General features: G+C 37.8%; 1 protein-coding gene across 1 annotated transcript in view; it reads left to right on the top strand.

Annotated features, from left to right (window-relative positions):
- PDIA5 (protein disulfide isomerase family A member 5) overlaps window positions 1–12,162 on the top strand; it is a 180,990-nt gene that overhangs the window by 34,958 nt on the left and 133,870 nt on the right. The window contains exons 3-4 of the mRNA XM_058194942.1: window positions 7,919–8,002; window positions 10,001–10,046. Of these exons, the coding sequence (XP_058050925.1) occupies window positions 7,919–8,002; window positions 10,001–10,046 (130 nt within the window). The remainder of the gene's footprint in view (window positions 1–7,918; window positions 8,003–10,000; window positions 10,047–12,162) is intronic.

The raw sequence follows: 12,162 nt of genomic DNA, 5'->3' as shown, positions 1-12,162 counted from the left end.
GGCTTCCGAGTTTCAACCTTACAAGGTCAGGCAGCATGAAATTTCTATCATCAGAGGCTGCCTACTCTGGGGCTCCCGAGTGATAATTCCAGATGAGCTCCGTGGCCGGATCCTCAATGTCTTGCATGAAGGCCACCCAGGCATCGCCCGCATGAAGGCATTAGCCCGCAGTTACCTGTGGTGGCCAAGGCTAGATGGGGAAATCGCTGAGTGGGTGGCCGGGTGCCCAAGGTGCCAGATCCATAGAGCAGCTCCTCCAGCGGCAGTGGCCACTGAATGGGAGATGCCAAAAAGCCCCTGGGCCCGCGTCCACATAGATTTTGCCGGCCCCATCCAAGGTCACATGTTGTTGATTATCGTTGACGCTTACTCTAAGTGGGTCGAGGTTGTCTCAATGACCTCTACCACCTCAGAGGCACTGATCCATGCACTTAAGAGAGTCTTCGCCACTCATGGTTTGCTTGATGTTTTAGTGTCAGATAATGGGCTGCAGCTAACCTCAGTGGTCTTCCAAGCATACCTGGCAAAGCAGGGCATTCGCCACGCCACTATTGCTCCATTTCATCCAGCCTCGAATGGCCTGGCTGAAAGTACAGTCCACTCAGCTAAAGAAGTCCTAGCTAAATTAGTTTCCGGAGATTGGCGAGACAAAATAGCGACCTACCATTTGGCACAACACACTACTCCATGCCCCACGACTAACTGCTGCCCGGCAGAACTGCTGATGGGCCGGCGATTGAGGACTGTGTTAGATCATTTGCACCCTGAGTACTCGCCAGAGAAACCCCCTGATTCTACCAGTGGAGCCCGCGCATTCCAAGTGGGGGATTGGGTGTATGCCCAGCATTTTGGGGGGGACCCACGGTGGCTACCAGGTCAAATAGAAGAAGTGACTGGCCCCCGTTCATACCGGGTTCAGTTGGAAGATGGTCGCATGTGGCGGCGCCATGTGGATCAACTGCGCCGCCGCCACATGCCCCCATCCAATGTACCGAGCAACACAGATCTGGCCGCATCGAATCAGCCACCACCTGTACAAAGCAAAGAGTCCCGTCCAGAAAACATGCCCAATCCTGATAGTCCACCCACAACTTCACCAGCTGTCGATTTACCTCAAAGGCCACATCAGGACCGGTCCAACGAGTTTCCATCCAGCCCCAGAAGTTCGAACAAGCCCCAGAACAAGCCCCAGAAGTTCGTGAAGTTCCTGTGCGGGTCCCATCAACAGCACCTGGTACGGTTGTACGGCGCAGGTCGGAGCGAGCCAGGAGACGTCCAGCCTACTTGGCCGATTATGCTTGTGCAATCTGGGAAGGGAGGGGTGTTGTGTTCGGCTGGAGAACACATGACCAGTAACCAGCAGTTGATTGGTTAACCGCCAATGCTATAGCTGGCGGGAGAATTAAGGAGCTGCTATTGGCTGAGCTGTTTACAGCTCCAATATAAAAGGGCTGTCAGTTTAGAGCTTGCTTGCTTGCTCACCTCAGTTAATTGTTTGTAGTTAATAAAAGAACTGTTAATGGTTCTCCTGCGTTGCCTCACTTCTTGCTGTTGTTTTGCGAATACAACAGAACCGGTAGTAAAACTGGCAGGAGGCTCCGCCCATTGACCCGGATGTCATTAGGAAGCTTCTGCGCATGTGCAGAAGCGCACACGGCCCCGTTGCGAATCGGTAGTAAAGGTAAATAGAACCCACACCTGCTGCAATGATTGTAAGTGTGAAAAATGGTCATAAAGGAGAATATTTTAGCTCATGGTTGAAATGAGGGGTCTTGGTGCTTTCTGAGCTTGGTTGTTTTCTTGCCGATGTTCTATTACCCAAACTGGATAGCAACATCAGTGCTAGTTATAAGTCATTTCTTTCAGTGCTGTTGTAACTTCAAAAAGTCAGTAAATGAATGGTTGTGAGTGAAGGACTACCTGTACATCTGTCTCTGGTTGAAATAGCTCAGTTTTTCCTTACTGGTTTATGTTGTCACCATTCTTAACAAAAATTTGGTAGTGACTAGGATTTATCCTTAAACAGCTGCTTATCTATAAAAAGTCAGTACATATAAACATTTTTGGCATAAAACGTACCTGTCTAAAGGGGATAATTTTTAATCTTATCTATATGTAAAATAACACATTTTCATTACATATTTTTCTTCCTTGTAACTACAACTATTGATTGTGTTACTAATCTATTTCAGATTCTTTGAAGGGTTGCAATTCAGGAATATTTGTAATGCAAATAATAGGACAAGAATCCATAAGATCAGTTTTTCATTGTCAAAAATAAAGGTAGCATCTCTTTACTAAATGACATCAAAATAGAATTTAGTTATATTTTGTAGTAGTGCTATTTTTTTATTTCCGTTTTCTTATTGGAATAACAAGCATATTTTTTATCCAGCAAGCCAATGAAGACATATGTCAGCTTCTAAAAAAGATGTTCTAATTTCTGGAATTGTATCTTATTTGCATCCACTCTAAAATGATGCTCCAACTGTTAGCATTAATTAAGTGCATCCACATACATTTGGGATCATATCTGTTAATGTTTCTTATTAGGCTAAGTGATACCAAAGCGCCATTTTTTTTCATTTGTGTCTTGAATGTTTATTTGAAAACACATTCCATAAGTCAACATTTTCTGGTAAAACCCATTATTCTAATGATCTTATTTCAGTTATTTAGATACATATACAGTATATCAAATTAACACATATACTTTCCACATTATGTTAGCTCATTAATCGATAAGTGAAAAGAAAACTTTATCTTTAAAATATTTATTTTAATCATATTCAACTGAACCCACTATTGTAGGATACTGAAACTGAACACTGACACTTCATGAACACAGACTTTCAATTTCTGCTGCTAAGAAGTTTAGTTTAGTTTTAGTTTTATTAAATTTTTATACCGCCCTTCTCCCAAGGGACTCAGGGCGGTGTACAGCCAAAAGATAAGAAATATAGAAATATACAATTAAAACAACAATTTAAAACCGAGCAAATTAGAAAAAATGGCCAGTATTAAAAATTTAAAAAATCATGTATTATTGTGTATGAAAGAAAAGGAAAACCACTAAGATAGCTGCTACATCTTTCTTGAATAAAAGCTTACAAATTTTTAACATGCGCTACAGAAGAAGCCAATCTGGGCTGGGCTGGGCAGCTCAATGGGACTGGGCCTAGATTAGGAGTGGGCAATTAATTTTCCCAAGGGGCCACATGAGAAACAGGAACTGTTAGGGGGGACTGAACCAATAGGATTGCTGCTGCCGCCACTGCCACCACAGGCCGGACAGCCAAAGAGCCAGATGTGGTCCGTGTGGGCCATAGAATGCCCAGATCTTGCCTAAATAGTACTTGGTCCCACCAAAGAACAGCAGGGCTTTAGGCTAAGCAGGGAAGCCCAAAAGACCCCTACTATACGTTGCTATGAAAACTACACAAATGTGTTCAAGTACAGTAATCACCAGGAGCTGAGCTCAGCTCAAGGGGATCTTTAATTTCTTTTAATATTTTGCTTGCCTCTCCCTATTTTTCCCACTTCTCTGTATTTAAGTGCTAGATATCATGCTGCTTTAATTTTTCTTCTCAAGACAGATTTTCTTATGCAAACAGGATTATATAACATTTAAAAAATAACAAAAAGTATAGGGAGCCTCACAATAAATTTGTGATGTAGGCCTCTGACAGCAATTTTCCTTTGTAACCATTTTTATATAGCTAATGCACTCATTAATATATTTGTAGTATGAGCTATTTAGATATTTGTGTGTATAATACACACACACACACACACCCGTTTATAATGTGTGCGTGTGTGCATGCAGAACATTTACTTCCGCTATTTTACTGAAATAGAAACTCCTTTAAAATCAGTTTGTGCTGATTAGTTCTTATTTCTCTTGTTTAAAATTGCTGTTGGCTGAACCCTCAGCAGTTGAAATGCTAAGTACTCATTTGTCAGCTACTTTTCTGAGGGTCAGACTGAGTGTTAAAATCTATTATAGTTGCCTATTTCTTACTCAGAACTAACTTTGGTTGGCCCCAATCTTGAACGCTTTTGTTACACCCATTTATGTATTTGGGAGGAAGCAATCTTTTTAACATTCAAATTTCATGTACTGGAACCTCTATTCCAGATTAAAAAAATTAGAGACTAATCTCTTTAACACTTGTGTTTGATAAATAAAATGTATAGAATGATTATGACAGAACTTTCCTATTTACTTTTTGACAAATGTGAATGTTTATATATAGGTTTGCTTCAGAGTTATTGAAATTTAGGATTATTTTAGTTTAAAATATCTATAGAACTAGAAAAAGTGGATTAAAGAAATGGTGAGAAGTAGACCAGCTCTTCAATAATTTCTCTTTTGACAAGGAGAGGACTTGAGATTGCCCACAAGTGTTCCAGGCAGTGGTCTCTAGCTGGTTAAGAGACAAGAAAATAACCCTCTTGCTCAAACCTCAACCAGTCCCTTTGAAAGGACATTCAATTTGCATTTTCCTTTTCTAATCACTTTCAGAAATTGCTTTTAAGCCATTAGGAACATTTGGATCAACAAGCTATATAGTACCAGGCGAGTTTCCTTCAATCTTCAGTGCAAGAAGTTTTAACTTAAGTTTAAGAACTTTTTAAAAAAATTGGGTGGGGGGAGAAATAAACAACTAAAGGGTGATTAAAATCTGGATTTTAGAAAGTTATAAATTAACTAATGGTCCAGATAAATTTGAAATAGGATTTTGGAATTAATTACAAAGAATCTTTCCTATTTGGAAATGCTTTTGTTTTGAATTAAACAAAAATAAGATTTTAAAAATTAGACATTGGAGGAATCTAGAAGGAATTAAATATTCCAATTAAAGAAAAAGAACACTTAATCACAACTTACAGTTACAGAATGAAACAAAATATTTTAGCATGAATATTTTTGAACAATGGACCCAGAAGTCCATTTTAAAAGTCTGCCTCTATACATACAATGTGTGTAAAAGTTGTTACAGAATAGGAGCAGTTTCTACTGCACCTATTCTGTAAAATTTTGTAATTTTGGATTTACAAAAGAGGCTTGTTAAAGTTTTGAAGAATTTTGTGCAAAGGAAGAAAGTAAAAATAAATCAAGTTCTAGGACATTATTTTTAGGGTCTAAAGATTATTAGAAGTAAAAGGAATGAATATAAAGTGGGATTATTTGATCTGAGTTAAAATAGATATATTATTTTTTCTGGTAACCCTTAATGGACTTTTGCTGACATCAGGAGTGAAACAATGAGGCATTATGTATTTGTTTATAGGTAAGAAATAGGATATGGGAAGAAGAGATCATTTGTTGTATTTTAAGATAAGGTGAGAAGTTACTAAAATTGTTTATACTTGTGATGAAGATGAGAAATCAAATACATACACACAAATATGTATTTTTGTTTATTTTTCCTTTTCTATTTCTTTTTATTTCTGCACCCTTTTTCTTTTATTTCTTCACTTTCTATTAATTTTGATTGTTATAATTATAATCTTTAGTAAAATTACCATATAAAAATGTAGAAATTCTCGGTCTAAGATTTGGAAAATCTAGTTAAAATAGGTCTAGTTGCATCTGATTTCCATATATATCCTTATGTATTTGCATATGTTCTTACTTGCATTTGTCCAAATGTGTCTGTGGTAGGGCTTTCTCAGTAGTGGTATTTTCATTCTGTAACACTTCTTGGAAAGCTTATCTGGGAGTAAATCACAGAAAAAGAAAGATAAATATTCTGAGCAACGTCCAGCTTCTTCATCTTGCCAACTTCAGCTAAAAATAATCCTAGAGTTTCCCCTTTTGAATTTGAGTGAACATCAGAAATATTTGTGTGCTTGTGTGCGTGCATGTGTGTAGGTATATTTGCCAGAAATTCCATCCCAAGCATATGTATTAATTGAAACAATCACTATTTAGAATTAAGTCTCAGTACAAGGAGGTCCGCCATTTGTAAAATTTATTAATTCTCACTGCATATACTAACTCACTTTCATTAAGTACGCATTAAGTATGCATACATGTATTACAGGTACCTCTTTCCCTTCTAGCAGCAAAAATAGCAAAGCTGCAGAGATAGAGAAAATAAAAATAAAGGCAAAGCTGGGGTGACGGAAAGCGATAGCTGCAATAATATTGAGACTTGAAACTAAATAATGTTGATGTAAAGCAGTGGTAGTCAAATTGGTCCCTACCGCCCACTAGTGGGCATTCCAGCTTTCATGGTGGGCGGTAGGGGTTTTGTCCAATACTGAAGCACTTTCCTTTTTTTTAATTTAATTGACTTTTAAAAAAAATATCATAGCATTATTTAAAAACATTTTCATTAGGTTTTCATAAAATTCCCCGTGACAATTTAAATTTCTGAAAATATACTATTTGTATCGCCCGCGCATAAGTTTAGTCCACGTTACTTAAGTGAAACTAAATGTCGCTATAGTGCGACCGCAAACAAAAGAGCCTTGTCCCAGAATAGCTCGCGCATCTCCCCCCACACCACCCAATTGTAACAGACAAGCAGAGCTGGTAGCCAGTGCCCTCCCCCCAAACCCAATCCACGATGTGCGAGAGGCATGCGCAGACAACGATACATGGCTCGTTAGTGTGGAACTGGTGGGCGGTTAGAAAATTTTACTACTAACAGAGATACAAAAGTGAGCGGTAAGTATAAAAAAGTTGACTACCCCTGATGTAAAGAAACGGGCAAGAAAAATATTTATGCCTTATTGAACTGATTACATATGCTGTGTATATACATACAATATACATATATATAATCTTATACAGGTAGTCCTCGACTTACAGCATTTCTGTTGTTAAGTGAAACATTTGTTAAGTAAGTTTTGCCCCATTTTACAACCTTTCTTGCCACATTTGTTAAGCGAGTCACTGCAGTTGTTAAGATAGTAACACTGTTGTTAAGTGAATCTGGCTTCTCCATTGACTTTGCTTATCGGAAGTTTGCAAAAGGGGATCATATGACCCCAGGACACTGCAGTGGTCAATTGCCAAGTACCCGAATTTTGATCACGTGACCATGGGGATGCTACAATGGCCATAAGTGTGAAAAATGGTCATAAGTCAGTTTTTTCAGTGCCGTTGTAACTTCGAATCATCATTAATAATATAATAATAATAATATTTTAATTTGTATACCGCCCTTCTCCCGAAGGACTCAGGGCGGTGAACAGGCAGATAAAATATAAATACACACAATAATTAAAAACATTAAACGAACTGTTGTAAGTCGAGGACTACCTGTAGTCAGAAGTATCTATCTGAAGCATGGGACATTAATGATTTTATGTTAGTATTTCATCATTGTATTGTTATTTGTTATTGTTTCCATTGAGAAGTGGCGTAGTGGAAAAAGCAGGTTCAGAAAAATATTGTAAGAAGAAACCTGCTTTTTTTTTTTTTTAAGGTTGTTTATCTCAAATAAAGTAGGTTCTGGAAGATGCTGTATTTTCTTCAGGCTCTAATGTGATTTCAAATTCACAAAATGAATTTCCTGCCTGGCAGGTAGCCAAGTTGATGTACAACCAAACAACAATGAAAAATTAATTGAAAGCTTTTACATCATAAAATCAGAATCAGAAAACATTAAACCACGTTGAAACAATCACAACTGCTACCGTTAAATTATATAGAAATATAATGGCTTTAACTTATCTATGAAGGAACTATTATAATCCAAATGCTCAAAAAGCCCAGTTCCTATTATCTATCTCAATATACAACTGAAACTTTGATCTTTAATGTGGATTTTTATTTGATCTAAAGAATTAGGCACTTTAAATAAAGCTGCTAAAGTAGAATAATATGCTTATGGTTGATGTTGATTATAATATGATACTAACACTTTATTAAAAATAAAATATGTTCATTTATCTCTTTTAGTGATTCAGAAAGCCGAAAACTATGCAAGAAGATGAAGGTTGATCCTAGTTTGAAAGAGAAAGGGATAGAATTACTACACTACAAGTATGTACATGAGTGGGTTAGTGGCTGTTACGTTAAAATTGCTAGGATGGTACATGGCTTTGAGAATGACATTATTGCACAATACAATCCTACACAGGGTAATATATATTTATTCATTTATTTATTTAAGGAAATTTATATGGCCACCCACCCAAGCCACTTGGGTGGCTTACAAAAATTTCTTTAAACCAGAATCGGCTAGTAGCCTGTACCATGTATGAATAATCTTGCTCATTAATGCAGTGGTTATTTCATTGAATATTTGTCTTTTAGTTTCTTCTTCCTCCATGTTTTGACTGCCAGTACATTCCATTGTGTGGGTTAAAACCCATGCTGGCAAATTGTCCAAGATTGCTTGCAAAAAACTGGTAGTCCCTAGTTAAATTCTCATTGAAGTTGAATCAATTTCTCTTATTGATTTCCATAAGAGTTAAAAATCTTCGCTTAACCCTCTTGTGCATATTAATATGATTTTAAAATGCTTAATCTAGATTACTGTATATGATAGATATAAATCTGAATTGAATTTTAATATCCTGGTCAGCCCCAAATCTGCTTGAATTATTCCCAAGGTTGAGTTCAACCCACTGTGTATGTGTATTGTGTATGTCTGTGGGGAACTCGGGTGCTGGAATGGGAGCTTGATTAATCTGTGCATTTGCTAAAAGTTGGAGTTCTATCAAATACAGGCCGCAATTTCCCACTGCAGGTGGGTATGGGGAAAACTTTGTTTCGATGTCTTTCAGTCAACTTGCCAAGCTAAATTATACAGTCATATTTTGTGTGCCTCCCCATTCATATTTCAGAAGAATGCTAACATAGCTTGCTTTGCATTGTTCTTGAAACTCCAGATGTCATTGCTCTTGAGCAGAGGTCATTTCCTTAGCACAGAAGAGTGACAACTGTGGTTTTCATAAGTTACACTTCCTTGAACAGGAACTCCAAGAGATAGTCTTCATGAGTCTGATTCAGTCTTCCTTTACAAGAAGTAGGACTCAATGGTTGTCATATTCCTTGGAGCAAGTTGCAGCCTGGCAATTTTGATATATCTGCTCATCAACCTCAGGTATCTCTCATGCTCATGGACTCACTTCCATGTTCAGGACAAAATGCTGAGCAAGAACAAGAATAAGCAGATGGCCAGGCTTCATTCAGAATTTGTAGCTGATCAGCTAGCACAAGACCAACTCTAAAAAATTCAGGCATCATAAGTTGGCAGGGCCTCATCATTCTGACTGTCATCTCTCTCTTTTCTATAGTGAGATGGTAAATAGAATTATAGACAGCTGGCTCCATATTTATCATTTATTATGATAGAGATTTTTGTTGTGATAACAAAAGTATGTTGTACCTTTGGGAAACAGCCTCAATAAAAATGTGTTACAGATCAATAACATAATCTTTTTTATTCCGGTATGAGCAGCAGTAATAGAGGGTCAAAGTAATTTCTGGAAATTATCTTTTTTCAAATCCGGTGTGAAAGAAATAGGGAAAAACGTGTCAATATGATCTTGAACTGACTAGTGTTTTAAAAAACAGTTATGTTTGAAAAACAATTCAGACCCTAATACCAACACATTTGAGTTACTTTCACCTGCCTATATGCTCTTTTATTCATTTCAGTAAGGTGGTCTCTACCAATATTTCCTGAATAAGCTGAAAGTATTTTATCAGTTCATTGATTTTAGAGGACTTGAGAACATGTTTGCTTTTGTTCAGTGGGGATTAAGCTGCCTAAACAGAGCAGTGCACTGTTAATGGAAGTTCCCCTGGGTATCTGCCACTCCCTAAACCTGGTCTATGGTAAATGGTCTCATTAAGGCTTATGGAAGAGATTGGCCATTAGAGCCCTGTTTGCTTCAAAAACTTGTTTTTCATTGTTCTGTTTTGCACAGACTTGCAAAATGACAAAAAGTTCATTTAGTCTGGCCAGAATAAAGAGCTGCATGATTTTCTAATGGCGTTGCTAAAATTAATCACTGTTTTTCTTCTTTACAGAGATGGTGCATTTCACACTGAATATAACAGAGCATTTACACTGAAGGTAAATTTACAGTTGTTCCAAACCTTTTGGAAAAGAAAGGCTGTGTTTGGATATAGAACAGATGTTAATACATGCAGCTTTATTTTTGGATGGGAGAGAGGTGGTACATTTTGTAAACAGCTGCTTGAGTGACCTGAAGGTCTCAAATCTCCTGTACATATGCATGCCAAACATCCTGTGAATCTATGTGTGATTAACTAGATTGAGTTAATGCTAAATTGCAGCTTCGTTGCAATCTGCTAACAAAGGGAGAGGATGGTTATTGTGATTGTTTTTAATGAGAAGATCTTGGCTCTGCTGTAAGTTCCCTTTTATGCCAGACTATATCTAATAGCATGAAACTGAGAGTGATTAGGAAAATACTCATCTTTTTATTTTACTTTTTCATCTGCTATGAAACAAGATTAAAAGAGAGATGAAATGGCATTTTTCAAGATCTCACTAGAGACCTAGATTAAACTCACAGAGATGTTGTCTTCAGTCTAGAATGGGTGAAGTGGCCTTCCTCCCTAATCATTGCTTTCCTTCTCTTTCCTGCCTGGCCTTAATAGGATTTACACAAAGCAAGAACTTCATAGAAAAATGGCCTCTAGAGGACACCAGAAAATAGACCAGGTTAAAGAAGCTCCATCTCTGGGGTTAAAGCCATTGTCAGAGGCAAGTGTGTTGGCCCATTTGCTGAGGCTTTTGCCTAGGAGGTGACTCCATTGCCAAAATTTGGAGACCTTTGGCTTTTAGTTGTGCTTATGGTTCCCAATTCCAAGTAGACAAATAGTGAGGATCAAGATGGAATAGTAACTTAGCACAGGTTGCCCTCTTTGTCTACAGAAAAAATGTTGAGTGCCTCCAGTTTGGTGACTTCTAAATTTGGACCTAGCACAGTAGTAGTTTTAAGAAATAAAATAATTCACAAAGGAAACTCAGGATGCATATGAATTTCAGTTGGCTCTGCCTCTGCAATTATTTCAAGAGACATACAGATAGTCTTCGGTTAGCGATCATTCTGTTACAACAGTGATTAAAAAAGTAACTTTGTGACCAATCCTTGCATTTATTACCTTTGCAGATATGTACAGCAAAGGAAAGCTGAAGTAAGATCATAAATACAGTTACATTTTCACTTATTGACTGCTTTGCTTAAGGACCGAGTTGCTGGTGCAAATTCTGATCGCTAAATGAGAATTAACCATATTAAACTCCAGGATATCTTGAAAGAATTCTGCTGCTTGGGTCCACTTTTCAGCTCAGTTGAATTTACCTTGTAAAAATGTAAACCCAGATTTTTACCATGACCTACAGAAGTTCTCCAAATGTTCCAGGGCAACTTTAAGCTATGAATTTATATGAATCCATTTTATTTAACATGGGAGCCCAGATTATCAGCATGGGAAAGGTTCCATGTTTGAATAAATTAAGCCTCTGTAATGTAGCTATCCTTGAAATTCTAGGGGAAAAAATTCTGAGATACATCACTAAATGGATCACCAGGAGGAAAAAGGAGGTCCTAATACCACTATATAGGACTTTAGTCATGACCTTATAGGTCATCTAATCCAACACCCACCCCCCCGCTCAAGCAGGAGACCCTACACAATTTTTGACAAATGGCAGTCCAATCTTTTATTGAAGTGATGAAGCTCCTACAACTTCAGAAGGCAAGCTGTTCCATTGGTTGATTGTTCTCACTGTCAGAAAGTTCCTCCTCATTTCTAGGTTGAATTTCTCCTTGGTCAGTTTCTATCCATTATTCCTTGTCTGGCCTTCAGGTGCTTTGGAAAATAGCTTGACCCCCTCCTCTCTGTGGCAGCCCCTCAAATATTGGAATACTGCTTTCATGTCTCCCCTGGTCCTTCTCTTCACTAGACTAGCCCAGTTCCTATAACCGTTCTTCATATGTTTTAGTCTCCAGTCCCCAATCATCCTGGTTGCTCTCCTCTGCATTTTTTCTAGAGTCTCAACATTTTTTTATAGTGTGGTGACCAAAACTGGATGCAGTACTCTAGGTGTGGTCTAATTAGGGCTTCATAGAGTGGTATTAGTACCTCACTTGATCTTGATTGTATCCCTCTGTTATTGCAATTCAGGATTGCATTGGCTTTTTTGGCTGCCACTGCTG

This window comes from Ahaetulla prasina, chromosome 1, assembly GCF_028640845.1.
Source record: "Ahaetulla prasina isolate Xishuangbanna chromosome 1, ASM2864084v1, whole genome shotgun sequence".
In the NCBI taxonomy this organism is placed as follows: domain Eukaryota; kingdom Metazoa; phylum Chordata; class Lepidosauria; order Squamata; family Colubridae; genus Ahaetulla; species Ahaetulla prasina.
Note: the sequence above shows the minus strand (reverse complement) of the source record. Positions and strands in the feature narration are given on the sequence as shown.